Source organism: Callithrix jacchus, chromosome 4 (genome assembly GCF_049354715.1).
Source record: "Callithrix jacchus isolate 240 chromosome 4, calJac240_pri, whole genome shotgun sequence".
NCBI classification, from domain to species: domain Eukaryota; kingdom Metazoa; phylum Chordata; class Mammalia; order Primates; family Cebidae; genus Callithrix; species Callithrix jacchus.
The window spans coordinates 89,443,548-89,468,367 of NC_133505.1; the positions used below are offsets into that span (position 1 = coordinate 89,443,548).

At 37.8% G+C, this 24,820-nt stretch overlaps 1 protein-coding gene across 27 annotated transcripts in view; it reads left to right on the top strand.

Moving 5' to 3' along the window:
• Positions 1–24,820, top strand: part of CYB5R4 (cytochrome b5 reductase 4) — a 105,035-nt gene that overhangs the window by 13,826 nt on the left and 66,389 nt on the right. For 13 of the 27 annotated variants that reach the window (XM_054254209.2, XM_054254212.2, XM_054254211.2 and 10 more), the window contains exon 3: positions 23,778–23,905. In XM_054254209.2, the coding sequence (XP_054110184.1) occupies positions 23,778–23,905 (128 nt within the window). Of the gene's footprint in view, positions 1–1,322; positions 1,426–23,777; positions 23,906–24,820 lie in introns of those variants that run through there. The other 14 variants (XM_054254210.2, XM_078369688.1, XM_078369687.1 and 11 more) reach the window with 2 other exon arrangements.

Consider the following 24,820-nt stretch of genomic DNA (forward strand, 5'->3'; position numbering starts at 1 on the left):
TTAATGTCTACCAGAGAGTCTGGTAACTTGCCAAAGACATAGCTGATGAGAATGGAGCCATGGATTCAACCTAGGCAGTCTGATTCTAAGCTTTTATGCTTAAACTATCGACTGTGCTGCCTCCTGTTCTTTTCTAGTCAGTCTAAAGTTAATCGTGGTTTGTATGTGTTTCTCATTTTGAGTGGCATAACATAAATAAATTAAGAAATTATCATGGGTGTCTATTACTTGTATTGTAACTCTTCTCGTGTTAATTAACATTGCTAGTTAAGAATCATATGGGATATCCTTCTGAGACAGTTTTTATCTTTAGTAATTTGATAAAACATAGTTTTCTCTTTTTTGTGTGACTCCGTATAGTTGTCGCTCATAAAATATAGAGAAGACAGGTTTTAAGTTTCTTTTCTTGGTTCATTCATTTAATGAATATTTCTCAAGGGTCTGGGTCTGCTATGCGTCATGCATTACACCAAGTTCTGGAGGGTAATACAAATTTAAAGTAGAGATGGCCTGTGCTCTCATAGAATTTATAATGTACCAGGGAACAGAAAGTGTTAATCCAGTCTGTTAGGTGTTGTTAAGGAGAGGTGTGCTGTGCTGAATAAAGACTGCAGAAGATTGGGCTGAGATCTGAAGGATACATGGGATTTACCTAGGCAAGAAGAGGAATGGGAACATTATTCCAGGCTCCAGGAAAAACCATGCAAAGGATGGGTGATGTGTTTGCGTGTGATTTCTTTGTGATAAAAGAAATTATGTACATGTGCAAGTGTTTACAGCGAATATAAGGAACTTGAAGTGGTAGGGATAGTCTGTCTTCTCTTTTTTATCAGAAAGACACACTTCTTTCAAAGACTTCCTGCCCCATCCCCTCCCATCTTCTTCCTTTTATGTTTTTTGAAACAGTGTATCATTCTGTCACCTAGACTGGAGTGCAGTGGCATGATCATAGCTCACTGTAGCTTCAATATCCTGGGCTCAAGTAATCCTCCCACATCAGCCTCCCAAGTAGGTGGGACTACAGGTGTGCACCAATACTCCTGGCTACTTTATTTTTATTTTTTTATTTCTTGTAGAGTCAGTCTCACTATGTTGCCCAGACTGGTCTTGAATTCCTGGCCTCAAGCAATCCTCCTGCCTTGGCTTCCCAAAGTGCTGGGAATGAGCCACTGTGCTTGGCCTCAGATATCATTCTTTCGAAGACATTTTTTTTCCTAAGGGTAATCCATTTTTGTGTTCTTATCAGTCCTTTCCAGCCTTTTTTTTTTTATGACATTGGGCCATTGCTCATCCTGTATTGTCTGACATCATCAATTCTTGCCTTTCATTCTTCCAACAGTTTCTTCCCTTCAGTCTCTTCATCTTTGGGACCTGACTGACCCTCCCTGACTGCTTCTTCTATGAGGCTTTCTTCCTTTGTACCTGGTAGGTAGGACTTCTGTTAGAACATCTGTTTCATTTTTTTGCACTTTTTATATTTCTGTCTCTATTCTCAACTTTCAGGTTATTAATGTATCACTTTCTCCCTATATCCCTTGCATCTAGCAGAAGGCATAAGTCATGATTAGTGTCAGTAAATGTTCTTTGAGTCATGTAGATTTTGATATGTGCAAGACTTTATTTTTTAATTTTAAAAATATTTTAATGTTTTTTAGATACTAAGTCTCACTATGCTGCCTAGACTGGACTTGAACTCCTGGGCTCTAGCAGTCCTCCTGCATTAGCCTCCTGAGTAGCTGGGACTACAGGATGTGCAGGACTTTTAAACCACATTATGGTAGTGTTATGGGTCCACCACCACTTACCCAAAGGTAGCCGTTGGGTCAGGATTTTTGCACTATAGTCCCTTCTGTGGTCACCAGAAATATGTTACAGGAACGGGGTCCCAATCCAGACCCCAAGAGAGGGTCCTTGGATCTGTGCAAGAAAGAGTTCAGGACAAGTCTGTGGTGCAAAATAAAAGCAAGTTCATTAAGAAAGTAAAGAAGGCCAGATACGGTGTGTTACGCCTATAATCCCAGCACTTTGGGAGGCTGAGGTGGGCAGATCATAAGGTCAGGAGTTCAAGAGCAGCGTGACCAACATGGTGAAATCCCATCTCTACTAAAAAACAAAAAATAGCTGGGCTTGATGGCACGTGCCTGTAATCCCACTATTCAGGAGGCTGAGGCAGGAGAATCGCGAATTGTTTGTAGCCAGGAGGCGAAGGTTGCAGTGAGCCAAGATCACACCATTGCACTCTAGCCTGGGTGACAGAATGAGACTCCCGTCTCCAAAAAAAAAAGCAAAGTAGTGAAAGTACAGCTACTCCATAGGACAGAGTAGGGCGTTGCCAAGAGTAAGAGGAGGAACACTTCCATACTAGGTACAATGCTTGTATATGTTGGGAGATGGGCTCTGCTACAAGGGTTTGTGAAAAAGGATTAATTAATTACTACATTTTGCAAGAATCAATATTATTATCTTTGAAGCAAAATTAGGAATACCTTTGTTCTCAGATATCAGGCTATCTGGACACTGCCCAGTCTGAGTCTATTTAGTAGACCTTATTAATTTGTTCCCTTAACCATAAACATCTAGAGGCTAGGAATGCCTGACTTTCTAGGAATTCAGCCCAGCAAGTCCCAGCCTTATTTTCCTAGCCCTCTCTCAAAATGGAGTAGCTCTGGTTCAAAAACCTCTGATAGTAGGGATATTCTAATGATTTTGCAAGATAGAACCCAGTTGAGGGACTTTAATTTTTCATGTTTCCATATTATTGGCTCCTGGAGTTAGGGAATGTACTAGTTCCTTAATCAGAAACTTTATGATTTCTGGACAGTTCTCTGATACACATTCATGGTCTATTAATTCAATGTGAGCAACAGTCTGATAGGTTTTGTATGGTTTCTCTCCTTTGTATAGTTATATTCTTTTGTAGATTTTGCTGTGGGGATTCGGTAAATACTGAAGATTTCTTAAAGGGAATTTTTGTCATTGAATACTGTTTAATTAAGCATTTTACTTTGAAAAAAGTTTCAGACTTAGGAAAAGTTACAAGTGTGATGCAGTAAATTCCATAAATTCTTCAGCTGCCTGGATTCATCCATTATTGACATAGTCATCATTATATTTTATTGAAACTATTTTTTCTCCACTATTTTTTATACTTCTTTCTTTTTTTTAGCAGTTGCTCTAAGGGTTTATGATGTGCACTTCTAATTTATCAGTCTACTTTCAAATAATATACTATTTCACATATAGAATAATAACCTTTTAATAAAAACTCCCATTTCCCTTATCTGTTATTACTATTATTCATTTTACTTCTGTATAAGCTGTAAACTCCACAATATGGTACTATTTTTGCTTTATATAGCTACTTATCTTTCCAAGAGATAAAATGAAAAAAAATTACTTTTTTTTTTTTTTTTTTTAAGATGGAGTTTTGCCATGTTGCCCAGGCTGGTCTCGAACTCCTGAGCTCAGACAGTCCACCCACCTTGGCCTCCCAAAGTGCTAGGATTACAGGCATGAGCCACTGCGCCCAGCCTGAAAAAAAATTATCTTTTACATTTACCCACATTTTGCCATTTTCTGTGGTTGTCTTTCCTTTTTGTTGATCCAGATTTCCCCTGAAGAACTTCCTTTAACATTTTTTTTTAATAGTGCAGATCTGTTGGCAATGAATTCCCTCACTTTTATTTTCTGAAATGTCTTTATTTTGCCTTCATTTTAAAGATACATTGTCAGTGGGCATATATTTCTAGATTGACAGTGTTCTTTTTTCCATCAGTTTAAATATGTCATTCCATCTTCTAGTTTGCATTGATGAGAACTCTGCCATCATTCTTTTTTTTCCCATGACACATGTCTTATTTCCTTTTATGTTGCTATAAAGGAATACCTGAAGCTAGGTAATTTATAAATAAAAAAGGTTTATTTGGCTCATGATTCTGGATGGCTTGAAAGTTTAAAATTGGGCATCTGCATCTGGTGAGGGTCTCAAATGGAAGGTGAAAGGGAGCCAGTGTGTGCAAAGATTACATGGTGAGAGAGGGGGAAGGGCAGGCGTGGTGGGGGGCGGTGGGCAATGTGCCAGTCTCCTTTTAACAGTCAGCTTTCACAGGAACTAATAGAGTGAGAACTCACTCACCCATAGGGAGGGCATTAATATGTTCAAGAGAGATCTACCCCCATGAACCAAACACCACCCATTAGGCCTTACCTCTAACACTGGGGATCAAATTTCAACGTGAAATTTGAAGGGGACAAATGTCTAAATCATAACAGTGTGTAAGATTTTTTTTTCCTCTGGCTGCCTTGAAGACTTTCTTTTAGGTTTTAGCACTTTGACTCTGATATGGTTTTCCCTGTATTTCTCCTGCTTGGGATTCTCCAACAAATTAATTTTGGAAAATTTTCAGCCATTATCTCTTCAGATATTTCTTTTGCTTCTTCCTCTGGGATTCCAGTTATGTTAGCCTGTATTGTCCTAGGGCTCTGGGATGCACCATTCTGTTTTCTCACTCCTCTTTTGTTTCTGTTTAAATAATTTTTATGGATCTTTCTTTAAGTTTGCAGAGTCTTTCCTCTATTTCCAATCTGCTGATAAGCCCCTTAAAGAAATTCTTCATTCTAACATCATCTCTTTCTATTTGGTATTTCCTTTAGACTTTGTTTTATGGTTCCCATCTCTCTGCTGGAAATTTGTCATCTGTTAGTCATCCACATTTTCCACTAGATTTTTAAAAAAATCAGTCACAGGTATTTTGACATGCCTATCTAATAGTTCCAGCATCCAACATGTCTGGTTGTGTTGCTGTTTTCTCTTTTGACTATGAGTCGTTATCTTTTTAAAAAGATGGGTCTTGTAATTTTTGATTGAATGTCACACATTACATATAGAGTAATAGTAGCAACTGTGGTATTTACACTCAGACATGTAGTACTTTTTTTTTTTTTCTGACAGGTAGTTAGGTTGAGTCAATCTAGTAAGTAATTGAGCTAGACTTGGAGTATATTTTGCTATTTTTACCATCGGTGCACCACAGACTTCAAATTCCTCCAGTGGTAGGCCACTGCTACCTTGCTTTTAATTCAGGGCCTACAATGCTAGAGGTTTTTTGCCCATTGTTCTTGTTCTACTCGTAGCTGACACCTTATCCTATATAACTTTGTAGGATCTTTCTCTGTGGCTCTTGGCTCCTCTCCAAAAGGCAGATGCTGTTACTTATTACTTGGTATGAGACTTGTCGGGGCAGAAGGGGTTTTGCAGTTTTCCTGTTTCAGCCTCAGTCTTAGACAGGTTTTATGCATCTGAGCCCCAGGGGCTGAGGTTTCTCATTGCTTCTGTTCTTCCCCAAGGGGAGATAAAACCTGCAACCTACTCAATGCAGCATATAGAATGCAGGCAGGTTTCACGCTTCTTTCCTTTGTGGCAGCTGGGCTTTGCCTTGTATCAGGCAGGAAAGGTAGGGCAAAGGTTCTAGGATGTGAACAATTTCCCTGTCTCTTTTCCAGTGCTAGAGGATCACTGCTTTGTATTCACACCGAATCTGGGTATGAGTATATTTTTTGTTCTTGCCCCTGTATTTAGCTAGCATTTGCCTAGTGTCAGTGCAGGATAAGGGAGAGTATGTTTTCTACTCTTTCCAACAGCAGTTAGTCTTTGCCTCCTTTCAGTACAGGACTAGAGTGGGAGGCTTTACTTCTCCTTCCCATGAGTAGATGGCTTTTGTCTCAACATTGGATCTGTGGTGTAGGTGAAATTCCCACTTCACCCTAACAGTAGCTCATTACCACCTTGCACTTTTATAGGCTTTAAGTGTGGATGAACTTTTCTTTGTACTCTTGCACTACCCTTCAGTCTTGCTGCAGGTATTACAAAACTGTGCTACCAGTGGGCCATTTTCAGGTCTGCTTTGCTCATAATATTTCTCATGAGCATCTCAAGATGTGAAAGATGATGAAAAAAGAGTTGTCAAGCGGGAACAGAATCCACTTGTGTTTGAGGTTCTCAGGGATTCTAAATTGGCTCTAGTGCAACTTGGCCCTTAGAGTTGGTTAAAATTTCAGTTGTTTTATGGTGATGTCTCATTTTTCTGTGCTCTGCTGAAGCTGAAATGGTTCATCTCCTCAGAGAGGCTTGTCATCCTTTGGAATTTAGATATCTGGTTGCCTTATAACCTCACCTCTCTGATAGGCTCAAAATTTTATGATTTTTTAAAAATGGATTGTGTGCCTTTCTGTTAAGGGTGAGAGCAGTGTTTTCTTGTGGCTTTCTACGTTTTTCCCAGTTTTTTTACTTTTATTTTTCATTGATACATAACAATCATACATATTTATGGGCTACCATGTGACATTTTAGTACATGAATACATTGTGTAATGATCAAATCAGGGTTGTTAGCTATTGATCACCTCAAATATTTATGGTCTTTTTGTGATGGGAACATACAAACTACTCCTTCAGTTTATTTTATCTTAATGAATGCTTATAGCTGTCTTGTTTTGGAAAATAGGAAATAGCCAAGAGCAGAAGGACTCATTTGGCTTTAATTTTTTTTTTTTCTGTCCAAGTGACTAACAGCAAAGGTAGTTAAGTGCTGCTAACTGTCACTGTTAAATCTAAGGTATAGTCAGAGAAATGAACCCATGGAGCTGAAAAGAGATGGAGGAAGGCAGGGAAACCGATTTTTTTTTTAAAGAGATTACTTGTGTAATATTGATATAAGTTGTAAATCTGATTTAATTATTGTAAATGTGGCTATTGCTAATGACTTCTAGTCTCCCTAGGAGAAATTTATAAATTTTTTTCAAAACATTTAGAGTGTAACAGATTGTTTAGATTGCTGATTAATTTTTTATGCTTTTACTGGTCAGTTTCCTTTTAGTTAAATGTCAAGGCTATTTTTCCTAGTACTAATAATGTCACATAAGATGATCTTTGATAATTATGCCTAGTTAACCTTCTGAAGTGCTTAGAGACCTTTATCACATTCTGTTTATTAGGGAGGTATCTATTTAAAAATATTTTTCCTCCGGCATTGGCATCAATATTTGGCTGGTCTTCTCTCACTAAGAAGAATTCTACAGTCATCTACAAATCAGTGTCCTGGGACCTGTTTAGGAATGGGTGGTGGTGGTAGGAGGTGGATCATAATGTTTTGACACTTAAAATTTTTCTTGTTTTTAGTTCATTCCTCTTCCTCACTTCAAGTATGTCTGTTTCCCTGAATGTAATGTCTCTCTGGTTTATTTTCTCCAGAGAGCACACCTACACTTCTCACAGGGTTGGACAGGAGGGTTGTTGCTTGGTTGTGTGGGATATGCCAGAGAGGATTTAGGGATTATACTGCCTTTTTGTCTTTTTCTTTCTTGTTTTTTTTCTTTAGAGCCAAGGTCTTGCTCTGTTGCCCAGGCTGGAGTGCAGTGGTGCAATACTAGCCCACTGCAGCCTCAAACTCCTGAGCTCAAGTGATCTTCTCACCTCAGCCTCCTGAGTAGCTGGGACTACAGGTGCATGCCACCATAGCTGGCTAATTTTTAAATTTTGTATAGAGACAATGTCTTGCTTTGTTGCCCAGGCTGGTCTCGAACTTTTGTCCTCAAGCAGTCCCCCGCTCCTTGGTCTCCCAAAGTACTGGGTTTACCAGGCTTGAGCCACCACACCCAGCCTCGTACTGCTTCTTATATTGAATTCGATACCTTCCTACACTGTGACTTTCAGAACTACCTGGAATCTCTAATTCCTGTACCCTCTGGGGGTTCTCTTGAACAAACTTGTTTTGATAGAAGTTCCTCTCCGCCTTATACACAAACTTTATTTTCACCTTTCTTCATTCTGCTAAGTATATCACCCATCCATTTGGTTTTCAGGCTTCCAGAACTTAGTTTCTATTATCCCTTCTGATTTCTGTATCTCTGTGATTTTATGTCTTATTTATCCTTTGCAGTCATTTTAGGAAGTTTTCAGGACTGTAGGAGACAAATGAACACTTTTAATTTAGAAGTCCTAAGTTCTCTATTGTCCTAACACCTTTTAAGCCTTTCTAGTTACCATTCCTGAATATACCAAGACCACATTTACTTTAAATTGTTATAAAATTAATTTACCTTGGATTTTAACTTGTTTCTACCAGAGGGGATACAGTTTGGAGTTGTGTCTAGTCAAGTTAATTGCCTACTAAAACAGTCAATAATCTTTTCAGGAATATTGCAGAATCCAGAGTTTCTACAACATATTTATAAGGCCAGAATATAATCCAAAGTTACTAGATATACTCAAGAGAAAAGGTAGTTATTGGAGACTGATCCTGAGATGATCCAGATATTGAACTTAGTTTGCAAGTACTTTAAAGCACTGTTTATAACTGTGCTAAGTAAATAAAAGAATATATGAGTATAGGCCAGGCACAGTAGCTCACTCCTGTAATCCCAGCACTTTGGGAGGCCAAGGTGCACAGATGATGAGGTTAGGAGAATGAGACCATCCTGGCTAACACAGGGAAACCCCATCTCTACTGAAAATACAAAAAAATAAGCCGAGCATAGTGTCACACTCCTGTAGTCCCAGCTACTCAGGAGGCTGAGGCAGGAGAATCGTTTGAACCTGGGAAGCAGAGGTTGCAGTGACCTGAGATTGTGCCTGGGTGGCAGAGTGAGACTGTCTCAAAAAAAAAAAAAAACCTCCAAAAACATGGATATAATGAACAAAAAATAGGAACTCTCGAGGAATGGAAAGTAAAAAATAGAATTCTAGAATTGAAAAATACATGAAATAATGTATTGGTTGAATGAGGTTAGTAGCAGATTGGAGGTAACATAGAAAAGACTTAATAAATTTGTGGATAGATGAATAGAAATTGTCTAATCTGAAGAACAGAGAGGAAAATGATCAGAAATAAAATGAACAGGGACTCAGGTGTCTATCAGACAAAATAAAAATGTTTAATAAATGTGTCATTCGTATTCTAGAAAGAGAAGAGTGAAGGAATGGGGCAGAAAAATATTAGTAGCCATATATTTTACATATATGTAACATATATGTAAAACATAGAATATATAACATAAAAACATAGTAGCCATATATTTTACAAATTTGGTGAGAGACATAAATTGTACATTAAGAGCCTTGGCAAATCTAAACATAATCAATAGAAAGAAAATAATACCTAGGTACATCATATTTAAACAACTAAAAGCTAACAATAAGGAGACAATCTTGAAAGCTGCCAGAGAAAACACACTAGGAAATAATGAAAATGACTGCTGAAGAAAAATTAACATCATCAACCCTGTATTCTATATCCGTAAAGAGACAGAATTCCTTAAGGGTGAAGATGAAATAAAGACTTTTTCAGATAAACCAAAACTGGAATTTTATTACCAGTAGACCTGCAACATAAGAGATGCTAAAAGAAGTTCATTAGGTTGAAAAGTAGTGATACCAGATAGAAGTTGATATTGGCTGGGTGTGGTGGCTCATGCCTGTAATCCCAGCACTTAGGGAAGCTGAGGTGATCGAATCACGAGGTCAGACTGTCGAGACCATCCTGGCCAACATGGTGGAACCCTGTCTTTCCTAAAATACAAAAAGTTTAGCTGGGTGTCGCGGCACACACCTGTAGTCTCAGCTACTCAGGAGGCTGAGACCCGGGCAGCGGAGGATGTTGTGAGCTGAGATCCTGCCACTGCCCTACGTCTGGGCAACAGGGCAAGACTCCATCTCAAAAATAGATTAAATAAATAAATAAGTTGAGATGTTTAGGAGATTGTAAATATGTGACTAAGAGAAAATACTACTTTTTGTCCTCTTCATTTTATAAAAATACATGACTATGTAAAGCAAAAGTTTTAACATTGTATTGTGGAGTTAAAGGATAGGAATTAGCAGTAAATGGTTCTTAGGTAGGAAGCCATAAAATATTAACTCTTAAGTAAGCAGGTAAAAGTTGAGGACATATACCACAATTCCTAGAACATTCGCTTAAAAAATAATTTAAAGAGGAAGGCCAAAAAGCCAATTGATAAAATAAAATGAAATTCTAAAAAAGTTTGGTTAACTCAAAAGAAGGCAGGGAAAGAGAAGCAGAGACATAAACAGAAAACTAGGGGCTGGGAGGGAGATTAGTAAAATTTCCCATTAATTACACTAATAATTTAGTGTAAATGAATCACACACTCTAACACATAGATAAGATAGAGATTATCTCTGTGTGTGCACCCATGTGTAAATATATGTATTATCAAGACTTGACTACATGATGTCTATAAGAGATATACTTTAAAAACACAGATAGGTTAAAAGTAAATGTTTGGAAAAAAGTATGCTATCCAACTAGTAAGTTTTATTGTTGGTTGGATTATATTAATATCTGATAAAAAGGATTATGAGACAAAGACTCTTATCAGAGATAAAGACATTTTATAATGATGAAAAGGGTCTTTTCATTAGGAAAACTGTTTATGCCTGTGATAGCAATGATTCAAAGGGCATCAAGCTAACATTAATAGAATCGAGGGGTAGGATTAAAATCCTCAACCATAGTTGCATATTTTAACACCTTTCCTCAACAATAGGAAGTAATTACAATAATGTGCAATTTCTTCACTGAACACAAGATGGCAAAGTAGTCACAGTACCTAACAATCGACCTGTGCATTTGAATACAGTGAAATACACCATAATTTTATCATGTGAACACATCTTTTCCCCTCATTTATTTTATAGACAGGAAATGAACAGTGGTGAATAATTGCAAGAATGTTGTAGTATACTGGCATAATATTTGGTACATGCATGATAGGCATTAAATGAATTTTTGTTGAATGAATATAATATGGGCTTTGGAATTAAATATTTGTTTGAATTTCAAAACCCAAAATTATTTTTTGATCTTATTACAGAAGTACCACTTTTACTTAAAGCAGTGGTTCTCAAAACTTTTTGGTCTTAAAATACCTTTATTCTTTTGAAAATTGTTGAGGACTCCAAAGGGCTTTTGTTTATGACATGTCAATATTTATCTTTCAAAAATTAGGAAATATAAAGAATATTTTTAAATAATTTTACACATAATGAGTCCACTATATGTAATCATAAATAGTACATATGTTTATGAAAAATATCTATTTCCCAAAATAAAAAATAGAAAAGTGGCATTGTTTTACATTCTGGCAAATATCTTTAATGTGTGGCTTCATAGAAGACAACTGTGTTCTTGTGGCACCTTTGATATTCTATCTTATATCACATATCATGTAGTATTTTGTAAACCCTTCACTTGTGAAAGAACGAGAATAGGAAAAGACAGATGACATCTTAGTATTACTATGAAGAATTTTTGACCTTGAGCCACCAAAAGGGTCTTAAGCTCCCTCAGGAGTCCCTAGACCATATTTTAAGTCTCTCTGACTTACAGAAGTAAACAAAGAAGAAATGAAAAATTATTAGTTAGTGGATGTGTGGCCTGAACCATTGTGATACAGTTCCCTCCTTATTGATGAGCCATTGTAGTTCACATGTATGGTTACCTAACCTGAAAATTTGTGGGAATTTCATCTGGAAGATAGATTAGTAGGTATAAAATATCACTTTAGTCTTACATTTTGCAGCCTTTAACCAAACCCTGTTATATAGAGCTAGATATGAGATTAAGTTGGAGCATGCTGTAATCCAGTTCTGAATTCAATCTTCTGAGCTATTTGTGACATGATTCAAGTTCTATAGATGGCTTTTCTTCTCTGTGGAGAGTTGGAATAGTGACTTAAAAAGAGTTCTCTGAAATTGGAGCCTCTGTCTGTTGCTGGTAAGAATGGAAAGCAGTCTGGCAGTGCCTCAAAAGGTTAAATATAGAATACTCTATGACCCACCAAATTTACTTTTAGGTATATATAATCAGATATACTCAACAGAAATGAAAACATAAGACAAAAACTTGTACATGAATGTTAATATCATTATTCATGATAGCCAAAAACTGTGCCTTAGTTCATTTTTTTTTTTAATGCTTATAACAGAATACCTGGAACTGGGTAATTTATAAAGACAAGGAATTTATTTCTTACCGCTATAGAGGCTGAGAAGTCCAAGGTCAACAGGCCACATCTTGTGAGAGCCTTCTTCCTGGTGGGGACTCTCTGCAGAGTCCTGATGCAGTATAGGGCATCCCATGGTGAGGGGACTGAGCATGCAAGCTCAAGTCTCTCTTCCTCTTTTTGTAAAGCCACCACTCCCACTTTCATGAACCCACTAATCCATTAATTCATGAATCTGCCCTCATGACCCAATCACTTCTTAAAGGCCCTGTAAGGTTTATTGCCGAGCTTAAAATGAGGAAACTGAGCCCAGTATGAGAAAATGAAAATCCAATTTATTCAGCTCCCAGGCGAGGTTCCATGGTCCCGGGGAAAGGGGCCAGGGAAGTCGCACCAACTTCCTGGGGTGTGGGGTTTTTATGGCTAGAAGGAACGAGCAACAGCTGGGTGCTCTGATTAACTCCAGGGGAGTGGGATTAAGACGGGGCAGGCTGCTGTTGGTTAGTGGGTTGTTGGGCAGGTTTTCCAGTGGGAGAGCCAGCCAGGAGCCTTGCATCAGCTGGAGCCTTCCAGGGGAGCCATGAGGCAGAGCTAGGTGCCAAGTGCAGAGCCTGGTGCCGGGTGCAGAGGTGGGTGTGTCCAACCTCCCGGCAAGGCAACCGGCCTTACAGGCCCTACCGTTCAGTACTGTCATACTGGGGATTAAATTTCCACATAAATTTTGGAAGGGACAAATATTTAAACAGTAGCAAAGTGGAACCAACCCAAATGCTCATCCACTGATAAATAAATAAAATGTGGTATATCCATAAAATAAATGTTACCCATTCATACAAACAAAAAATACTGATACATGCAACATTATGCATGAACCTTGAAGACACTGTCCTATTTGAAAGAAGTCCGTTACAAAGACCACATATTGTACGATCCCATTTATATGAAATGTCCAGAATATGCAAATCTATATAGAGAGAAGGTAGACTAGTGGTTACCCAGGGTTAGGGAGAATGAGAGTAATACCACATGAGTAATGTTTCTGTGTACTGTTAAGTTATCATATCTGTTCTGTGGCTAGTATTGCCTTTCTAAGGACTCAGTTCTTCACAAATCAAGAGTTACTTCCTTTTAAAGAACTAATGAGCTAAAAAGTCTTGTCTGTTTTATTTTTAATAATTTTTAAAATTAGATAGTTAGACCACTGTTATTAGTGTCTCATTTGGCCTTTGCTGCTGGAAAGTTCAGGACTATATTCAATGCTCATAGTGATGCTGTTAGTGAGCTTAGACAGTTGGTATACTTTCTTTTCTTCTACACATTTTGTTTTGGGTTTTTAAAGTTTTCACACATAAACTTTCATGAACTTAAATTTAAATATTTTATTGTAGGATGCGCACAGTCTTTATCAGATGCAATTGGTGTTAAATTAAAAACAAATAAATATAAAAAACACAAATGAAATACTATAGGCAATATTTTTCAAGAGAGAAAGAGTTCTTTCTGCATAAAAAGGCAGTATTAATTTTTAGGTATAAAAGTGATATTGATCCTTGAACTAAGCTTTTAAAAGAAGTAGTGAGCTACTAGGTACTGGATCTGTTCAAACAGATGCTGGATGATGCTCTATCTGTAAGATTTTGTAGAAATAAAACCTGAACTGGATGAGAGATGAGGCTAAAAATTGCCCTTAAAGTTCTCCTAGTTTTTAAGACTATCATTCTGTGATTCTGAAGTAAACATTTCTAACAATACAAAGTACTCACTGGTAATTTTTAAATGGGTAATTTTTATTCTGAGAACTTGTTTAAGAGCTCAGAATTGCAGATATAAAACAAAAGAGGTAATTCAGTATGAAAAGATATTAAGAACAGGTACAACCCATACATTGCCTTGTGAAACACAGTGTAAGTAATGAAAACAGCAGGGTACTGGTGCCAAAACAGATATATAGACCAATGGAAGAGAACAGTGGCCTCAGAAATAACACCATACATCTACAACCATCTGCTCTTTGACAAACTGACAAATGCAAGCAATGGGGAAAGGATTCCCTATTTAATAAATGGTGCTGGGGAAACTGGCTAGCCATATGCAGAAAACTGAAACTGAAACCCTTCCTTATACCTTATACAAAAATTAACCCACAATGAATTAAAGACTTAAATTTAAGACCTAAAACCGTAAAAAACCTAGAAGAAAACCTAAGCAATACCATTCAGGACATAGGCATGAGCAAAGACTTCATGACTAAAACACCAAAAGCATTGGCAACAAAGCCAAAATAGACAAATTGGATCTAATTAAACTGAAGAGTCTCTGCACAGAAAAAGAAACTATTATCAGAGTGAACAGGCAACCTACAGAATGGAAGAAAATTTCTGCAATCTATCCATCTGAGAAAGGGCTAATATCCAGAATCTGCAGGGAACTTAAATTTATAATGAAAAAACCACCCTATCAAAAACTGGGCAAAGGATATGAACAGACAGTTCTCAAAAGAAGACATTTGTGTGGCCAAGAAACATATGAAAAAAAAGCCCATCATCGCTGATTATTAGAGAAATGTACTCAAAACCACAATGTGATACCATCTCACGCCAGTTAAAATGGTGATCATTAAAAAGTCAGACAACGGGAACAATCCAAGATGGCGGATCGCTAACATCTTGGGATTGCAGCTCTCAGTGAAACCACAGAGAACTAGAGGACACCACCCTTTCAGACAAATTCTGGTTGCTCACGGAGCAGAAGATCCCCAGTGGAGGAGTCACACGGGTCGCCAGCACGACTCTTATGGCCAGCATAGCAGTTTTGCTGGCATCTCGGTGTGGCAGCTCTCGGAGCAGAGTAAACAGGGCTGGTTCCCCTTCTGACCAAGGCTTGGAGGACCCACACGGGTCCCCAGCACTACTCCTGAGGCTGGCGCAGCGGCTGTGACGGCACCTCGGCGCGGCAGCTCTTGGCGCAGAGTAAAGGAGACTGGTTCCGCTTCTGACCGAGGTTTGGAGCCCTGGGAAGGCAGAGTCACCTATTACGGACACAAGAAGGAAGCCAGACAGGAGAATCCTGGGCAGAAAAGCACCATCAGTCTTAACGCCGCCGTTCTGGCCCTGGGAACTAACAACTTGGACATCCACTCAAGAGACCTAATCTGAAAGTTGGTAATTTCAAAGACGACAGGAGGATAAATTTACAATGATGGGAAGAAACCAGCATAAAAAGGCTGAGAATACTCAAAATCAGAATGCCTCTCCCTCTAAAGATGATCACAGTTCCACATCAACAATGGAACAAGGTTTGATGGAGAATGAGCACATCCCAATAACAGAATCACTCTTCAGGGAATGGATAATAAAACACTTCAGTGAGGTAAAAGAACATGTTGTAGCCCAACATAAAGAAACTAAGAACTTTGAAAAAAGGTTTGATGAAATCCTATTGAGAATAGACAACTTAGAGAGGAATATAAATGAATTAATGGAACTGAACAATACAATACAGGAACTCCGAGAAGTATGCACAGGTTTAAACACTCAAATTGTTCAAGCAGAAGAAAGAATATCAGAGGTCAAAGTCCAACTTAATGAAATAAAACAAGAAGACAAGATTAGAGAAAAAAGGATAAAAAGGAATGAGCAAAGTCTCCAAGAAATGTGGGATTATGTGAAAAGACCAAATTTACGTTTGATAGGTGTACCTGAATGTGACGGAGAGAATGAATCCAAGCTGGAAGATACCCTTCAGGATATTATTCAGGAAAATTTTCCTAAACTAGCAAAGCAGGTCAACATTCAACCCCAGGTAATACAGAGAGCACCACAAAGATATTCCTCAAGAAGAGCAACCCCAAGGCACATAATCGTTAGATTCACCAGGGTTGAAACGAAGGAGAAAATACTAAGGGCAGTCAGAGAGAAAGGTCATGTTACCCACAAAGGCAAGCCTGTCAGACTTACAGCAGATCTCTCAGCAGAAACTCTACAAGCCAGAAGAGAGTGGGGGCCAATATTCAACATCCTCAAAGAATAGAACCTTCAGCCCAGAATTTCATATCAAGCCAAACTAAGCTTCACAACTGAAGGAAAAATAAAATCTTTTATGAACAAGCAAGAACTCAGAGATTTTATTATCACCAGGCCTGCTTTACAAGAGCTTCTGAAAGAAGCATTACACACAGAAAGAAACAACCAGTATTAGCCTTTCTAAAAATACACCATCAAGTAAAGAGCACCAACATAAAGAAGAATTTACATCAACGAACGGATAAAACAGCCAGTTAACATCAAATGGCAGTAACCCTAAATATAAACTGACTAAATCCCCCAATCAAAAGACACAGCCAAAACCCAATGGCATGTTACATCCAGACCTGTTTCACATGCAAGGATACACAAAGACTCAAAGGGATGGAGAAAGATTTGTCAACCAAATGGAGAGCAAAAATAAATAAATAAATAAATAAAAAGCAGGAGTTGCATTTCCCGTATCTGATAAATAGATTTTAAAGCAGCAAAGATATAGTGGTAAAAGGATCAGTACAACAACAAGAGCTAATGATCCTAACACCCAGATACATAGAGACTCAGACTCAATGAGACAGAAAATTAATAAGGATATCAAGGACTCGAACTCAGATCCGGAAGAAGTAAACTTAATAAATATATATAGAGCTCTCCACTTCAAATACACAAAATATACATTCTTGTCAATACCACATCACACCTACTCATAGGTTTAAATGAAACATTGGGCATTAATACCCTTTTTTTTTTTCAGAATAAAGCAATATTTCCATTCACCCTCCCTCTTTCTCTTCCTCTTTCTTCCTCTCCTTTACTCATTTTTTTTTTCTTTCCTTCTCTCAAAAAAAAAAAAAAAATCAACTTGTAAACCTCTAGAACCAGGTCGGCAATGTCTCTTTCATTGCTTTATTTCCTTGCTTCCCTTCCCTCCCTCCCTCCCTCCCTCCCTCTCTCCCTCCCTCCCTCCCTTTCCCCTTCCTCCCTTCCTTCCTTCCTTCATCCCTTCCTTCCTCCCTCCCTTCCTCCTTCCCTCCCTTCCTGCCTTCCTCCCTTCCTCCTTCCCTCCCTTCCTGCCTTCCTCCCTTCCTCCAAAAAATAAATAAATAAATTAATTAATTAATAAGTCAGGCAACAACAGATTCTGGAGAGGATGTGGCAAAATAGGAACACTTTTACACTGTTGCTGGTGTAAATTAGTTCAACCATTGTGGAACACAGAGCGGTGATTCCTCAGGGATCAGAACTAGAAATACCATTTGATCCAGCAATCCCTTTACTGGGTATATACCCAAAGGATTATAAATCATTCTACTATAAAGACACATGCACACATATGTTTATTGCAGCTCTGTTCACAATAGCAAAAACTTGGAACCAACCCAAATGCCCATCAATAATAAAGACTGGGTAAAGAAAATGTAGCACATATACACTGTGGAATACTATGCAGCCATAAAAAAGAGTTGAGTTCATGTCCTTGGCAGGGACACGGATGAAGCTGGATACTATCATTCTCAGCAAACTAACACAGGAACAGAAAACCAACCACTACATGTTGTCACTCATAAGTGGGAGGTGAACAATGAGAATACATGGATACAGAGAGGGGAACATCACACACTGGGGCCTGTTGGGTGGTCGGAGACTAGGGGAGGGATAGCATTAGGAGATATATCTAATGTAGATGATGGATTGACGGATGCAGCAAACCACCATGACATGTATATGCATGTGTAACAAACCTGCATGTTCTACACATATATCCCAGAACTTAAAGTGTGATTTTTTTAAAAAAGAGTGAAATTCAGTGTAGTCATTGTTCTGAATACGTGCTTTAAATTGTGCTGCCTGTCTGCTATGATAAATCAGCTATACAATGTAACCCTCATATTGCTAGGGCATTTAAAAATGATTTATTTAAACATTGGATTATACCTTCCTAATACAAGTGGTGTATTTTAGTTTTAATAAGTGGCTCTTCTGAACTGTTCTCAGTCAGTCCTTTTTTGTGCCTGCTCTTGGTTAGAGTTTTAAAAACAAAACACAGACAAAAATAAAGTATCAGCATAAAGGAGGGGATGGGTGGATGGGTGGATGGATGGATGGATAGATAGGTATTCTCCTTAAATCCCCCTTTGCCACTGAAGATCATCCATGTAAATGATCTAAAAATACCAGTTGGATTGTGATGAGGAGTTACAGTCCAGTTTTGCTCCATGTAGGATTGGTGTTTCATGAATCTGTTTCAGCCCATTTTTGCTCGTAATGTTATTAGGATTTAGGTTTTGCAGAATTCACTAATAGCCTAGTATCAATTTGAGATTATGTTTGTTGGCCCACAATTATTATTTATTTATATTTAATGAGTAATTGAATGCCCAGATCTGCCAGACCTGAGCAACTAGAGATGTGGGAATAAGTTAATAAAATTGTATCACTGGAAAATTAGGCAGTTAAAAAATTAGTTTCTAAAAACCAGGTGGAACTCATAGGAGGCTAGAACCTTGCACAAGAGAGATTTGATTTCTAAATGCCATATATCATACAAATAGAGTACAGGCATACCTTGTTTTATTGTGCTTCACTTTATTGTATCTTGCAAGTAATGAATTTTTTACCAGTTGAAGATTTGTGGCAACCCTGTGTCTAACAAGTTTTTGGCATGATATTCCCAAGAGCATGTGCTCACTTCATGTTTCTCTGTCACACTTGGATAGTTCTTGCATACTTTTTCATTATTATTGTATCTGTTATGGTGATCTGTGATCAGTGATTTTGATATTACTATAGTAACAGTTTTGGAGTGCCACAAACTGAGACCATAAGAGATGATAAACTGAATGGACAAATGTGTATGTTCTCACTGGTTCCCCGACTGACAATTTCTGTCTGTCCCTCTCCTTGGGCCACTGTATTTCCTGAGGCCTAACAATATTAAAATTAGGACAGTTAATATCCCTACATTGGCCTCTGAGTGTTCAAGTAAAGGAAGTGTTGTATATTTCCCACTTCAAGTAAAAAACCAGGAAAGATTAAAGATTAGTGAGAAGGCATGTTGAAAGCTAAAAATGGCTGAAAGTTATGCCACTAGTGCCACACAGTTTGTGAATGCAAAGGAAAAGTTTTTGAAGGAAGTTAAAAGTTCTATCCCAGTAAGCAAATGAATGATAAGAAAGCAAAACAGCCTTATTGGTGATGTGGGAAAAGCTTTCATGGTCTGGATAGATTAAACCAGCCACAACATTCTCTTAAGCCAAAACCTGATCCAGAGCAAAATGCTAACTGTCTTCAATTCTAGGAAAGCTGAGAGAGATGAGGAAGCTGCAGAAGAAAAGTTAAAAGCTAGCAACGGTTGGTTTGTGAGGTTTAAGGAAAGAAGACATCTTCATAACATAAAAGTGCAAAGTGAAGCATCAAATGCTGATGTAGAAGCTGCAGCAAGTTATCCAGAAGGTCTGCTAAGACAGTGACATAGGTGAATACACAAAACAACACATTTTCTATATAGATTAAATTGTCTTCTGTTGGCTGAAGATGCCACATAGGAATTTCACAACTAGAGAACGGATGCCTGGCTTCAAAGCTTCAAAGGACAGTCTGACTTTCTTGTTAAGGCCCAATGCAGCTGGTGACTTGAAGTCATTTCTCTTTACCATTCCAAGAATCCTAGGGCCCTTAAGAATTATACTAAATCTACCCTGCCTGTGCTTTATAAATTGAACTACAAAGCTTGGATGACAGCACCTCAGTGTTGATAGCATGGTTTACTGAATGTATTAAGTTCAATGTTGAGACCTACTACTCATTAAACAAGATTCTTTTCAAATTATTACTGCTCATTGACATTGCCACTGGGTCACCCAAGAGGTCTGATAGCAACGTTCATCATGCCTTCTCTATTAAGCTGTTCTTGCATTACTGTAAATAAATACCTGAGACTAGGTAATATATAAAGAAAAGAGGTTTAATTGGCTCATGGTTCTGCAAGCTGTACAGGAATTAGTGCTGGCATCGGCTTCTTGGGAAGTCTCAGAGAACTTTAACTCATGACAGAAGGCAAAGTAGGAGCAGGCACATCATATAGCAAAAGCAGAAGGAAGAAAAAGAAAGAGGAGGGGTGGAGGTGCCACACACTTTTAAATGACCAGATTTGTGAGAACTGTCATGGAGACAGCACCAAGCCGTGAGGGTTCTGCCCCCATAATCCAAACACCTTCCACCAGGCCCCACCTCCAGCGTTGAGGATTATAGTTCAGCATGAAATTTGGTCTGGGACAAATATCCAAACTGTATCACTTTCTAACACAGCATCCACCCTCTATCCCATCGATCAAGGTTGTAAGGCTCTGATTGCCATAGATAGTGATTCCTCCGATGCATCTAGGAAAAGTAGATTGAAAATCTTCTGGAAAAGATTCATCATTCTAGATGCCATTAAGAAGATTTGTGATTTATGAGAGGAGGTCAAAGTATCATTAATAGGAGTTTGGAAGAAGGCGATTCCACCCCTCATGGATGACTTTGAAGGGTTCAGGACGTCAATGGAGGAAGTCCCTGTAGATGTGACATCAGCTAGAGAACTAGAATTAGAAGAAAAGCCTGAAGATGTGACTGAAACTGCTGCATGATAAAACTTGAATGGTTGAAGAGTAACTTCTTAGGGAAGAGCAAAGAGAGTGGTTTCTTGAGATGGAATCTCCTCCTGGTGGAAGATACTGTGAACATTGTTGAAATGACAACAAAGGATTTAGAATATTACATACACTTAGTTGATAAAAAAAAAAACAGCAGCAAGGTTTGAGAGGACTGACACCAGTTTTGGAAGCAATTCTACTGTGTGTAAAATTCTATCAAACAATATTTCATGCTACAGAGAAATATCTCATGAAATGTTGAGTCAGTTGATATGGCAAACTTTACTGTTGACTTATTTTAAGAAATTGCCACCTCGACCTTAGGCATCCACCTTGCCGATTAGTCAGCAACCATCAACATCAAGGCAAGACTCTCTACCAGCAAAATGTTTAACTCAAGGTTCAGATGATTATAAGCATTTTTAATCAATAAAGTATATTTAATAAAGGTATGTATGTTATTGTCTTAGATATAATCTTATTGCACACTTAGACTACAGTGTAGTGTAAACATAATTGTTATATATTTCAGAGACAGAGCTTCACTGTTTCCCTGGCTGGAGTGCAGTGGCATGATCATGGCTCACTGCAGCCTCAAACTTCTGTGTTCAAGCGATCCACCCACTTCAGCCTCCTGAGTAGCAGGGACCACAGGCACACTACACCATGCCTGGCTAATTTTTATTTTATTTTTTTTAGAGACAGGATCTCACTATGTTACCGAGGCTGGTCTTGAACTTCTAGCCTCAAGCAGTCCTCCTGCCTCGGCCACCCAAAGTACTGGGATTACAGGCGTGAGCCACCATGCCTGTCCTAAAAGTAACTTTCATGTGCACTGGGAAACCAAAACATGAGTATGACTTGCTTTATTTGCTCTACTGCAGTGGTCTGGAACCCAACCTGCAGTATTTCTGAGGTACCCCTGTAAAGTAAAGCATAAAGGAAAAGCATAAAGTTTGGTTTTTCACATTTGTATTTCTCTGCCACATCCAGGGGTCCAAGTTTTTAGTTGTTAGAAAATGCTTCTGAAAAGGAAAAAATGGGAGCTAAGAAGGAGAGAAAGAGGAAAGAAGAAGAGCCTTGAATCAAAGGAAATGCACCTGTTCTCTTTTGGGACTAGGTTTAAGTTTCATAATTAGCAAATTACTAACACAGCCAAGTGCTTTCTGATCTAATGCATCTTGGACTGAGACACTATTTAGCAGTGTTAATTCTTTGTAGTAAGGGATAGACTTTCCTGTTTTGTTTTTTCATCTGGAAAGGATGGGATACTCTTCATGTCCACAGAGTGATCCTAGCCCCTATCAGAAAGAAAGGTAAGATTGTGACGTATAAGGATCAATGTAAAGAGCTAGCAGGTTAGCAGAGAACATATATGAAATGTTCAGGCTTTATGTGATCATCATGGATAGCTGTTTAAGCTACCTGAAACTCACGGAGTTCCATTACAGATGAATATGGGTTGTAGATTTATTGTTCTTGAGAAACTGTAGAACTCCAGTCAGGACTTAATTGCAGAGAAAGTTTGGAACTCTTGTTTGGGAGGTATCCTCTGTCTTAAAAAGCCTATCGGGAATAATTATGATCCTAATCATTACCACTCACAGTTTTGGTCTCTGTATTTTGGAGCATTAAACAATGGAAAATATCCTTCTAAATCTTATGGGACTCCAGGCATATGGGGAAGGAAAAATGAGGGAATTTAACTAATTTTGTTAGACTTATTTGCTGCTGAAAGAGAAATTCTGTGAATTTACTTCCTTTATGCTTAACTTTAGGAAATTTTATAAAGAAATCCAGACTGGTTGGTTATTTTCTAAAATATATCTGGTCAAAAAACTGCAGTACTTTTCTTGGGTCTGAAATCCAACCTCTTCTTTTCTTCCAAGATTATTGTATAGAGTGAACATTTTAAGTTATCTGAAGTTATTTAAATTCATGGAAGTCATCGTGTAAAGAGGAAATAGTCCTGGATATTTTTTAAAAAAACAAATTTTTCTTATTGCACTTTTGCAATGTTTTTAGGACAAGATTTGTCTAGTATTTATCTAGTTTTCAAGAATGAAAAAGAAACTTATTTTCTTGGGAGAGCTATGTATTGAGATATTTTGTATTTGTTGTTCCCTAATCCTCTTTCTCAAAAGATAAAAATAAAGAATAGTTGAATAGATGAAATAAATAGAGAAGACAAAAAGATTAAAATCTGAATAATAACCTTTGAGAAGAGTTGGGCTCCCTTTTCACAGAGCATGTCTGAGTGGTCACCATTGCTTACCCTTTGCTCAGATGATCAGAAACATGGATTAGAGCTTGATTCTTTTTTCATCACATTCTTCCACCAGGGCAGTAGAGGATCATGGAGTGGAAATGTTATGGCTTTGTAGTAGTCACTTCTTTGTTTCTTTCTCTCTCTCTCTCTCTCTCTCTGTGTGTGTGTGTGTGTGTGTGTGTGTGTGTGTGTGTGTGTGTGTGTGTATGTACTTTCAAAAATTATATGCACAGTATTTCATCATTTCGTGTTGGGAGGCAATTTTCTTTTGCGTTTCTGTGCATCTTGTGAACAGAGGCACTGTATTTTTGGACACTCTTTTCAAGGATGTTTGCATTGCAAACCTTGAATGTTACTGTGTCCCTCTAGAACAAAGGACAGATTTGCTTATTCTTCTGTATAATAAAGATAATGTCTTTCTCAGGAGCAAGGACAAGCATACTTATAAAAGATTCAAGTTTCCTGAGTTCAGAGTTCCTCTCCTGTAATGCAGCACCTTGAGTGAGCAGATATTACCTGGCCCTCTTCACACAGCTCTCTTGGGAATTATAGTTCAGTGAACTGACACAAATGTTAATATTCTGACTACTGCTATTGATGTTATTGCTAACCTCTCCTTTGTCTCTGACCTAAGAGTCTCATGTTATCTTCCAGGACCCATGAAAGTGACAGGTTAAGTTGTTTGCTTGCAAGTATGGTGAAATCTTAGACCCTTTACAGTTCTTGATACTTTGAAATAACAATGATTAGTTAAATGGAATATACTTGGAATATATATTGGAATATATTACTGAAACTTATAGGTTTTACAGTTTTTAAGAAGTCCATTTAGGTATTATTTCTGCTCGCTTTGATATAGGTTTCGTTTATAATGTCAGCCCTTATATGGAGTATCATCCTGGTGGAGAAGATGAACTAATGAGAGCAGCAGGATCAGATGGTACTGAACTTTTTGATCAGGTAAGATGTGCTGAAAGTAACCGAAGTATTCCAGTGGAAAAGTACTCTTAGATTTACCTGTGTGACATTTGTAGAAAGAAAGAAAATAGTTGCATAAATTCCAGATGTGTTGGCTTGAATTTTGAAGTGTGGGAAGATCCTCACAGGTAGCAGTTGTTTATTTAATTTGCCTTTGAGTTATTAAAAATTTTAGAGATGTTTCACATCTGTGTTTAGGGGTCTTAAGTGTTTGCTGCTTCCTTTGTTGGTAAGTATTTATTCAGTCTTGATTAGTTTTAATCATGATTGGCTTGGTGGGGGTAGTGACAGTTGGAAAAAGGAACATTGGGATCCACTGGTAACTTGCTGAATCACTTTAAGTCACTTAGCTTCTTTTCTCTTAGTCCTTTGTCACCTAGGGATTGCTATATATTCAGCCTACTGCTCTATACTATATTTGCATTTATGTAGAGTTTGCTGAGGCTGATTAATGAATAGAAACTTACTTTTCCTAGCATGATAGCAGAGATTCTGTATAGATTATCTCAAAAGATATTTAGTCACTTTTTATCTTATATTTATTAAAAACTAGCATTATCTCTTAAACTATTTACAAATTATACAGAATGTTGATTACTATCAGTTTGCTGAGCTGTTATTCTGAGACAACAATCTTTAGAAAGATAGAAATTTGCCTTTGTCTCATACATGCTTTATTTTTTTATTTTAATGATGATTAACCATGTTATAATATTGGATTTTTATCATTCAAGATACCTGAATCAGGTTGGGTTATATTATAGCTGTTTTTTGATCAAATATAATTTGATTTCTTTCTTCCTTCTTCTCATCCATTTTAGAATTTGTTTTTTTGACCATGTTGCCAGAAATAGAATTTGTTTCATATAGTCTGCTTTTGAACAATGTAGGCATTGG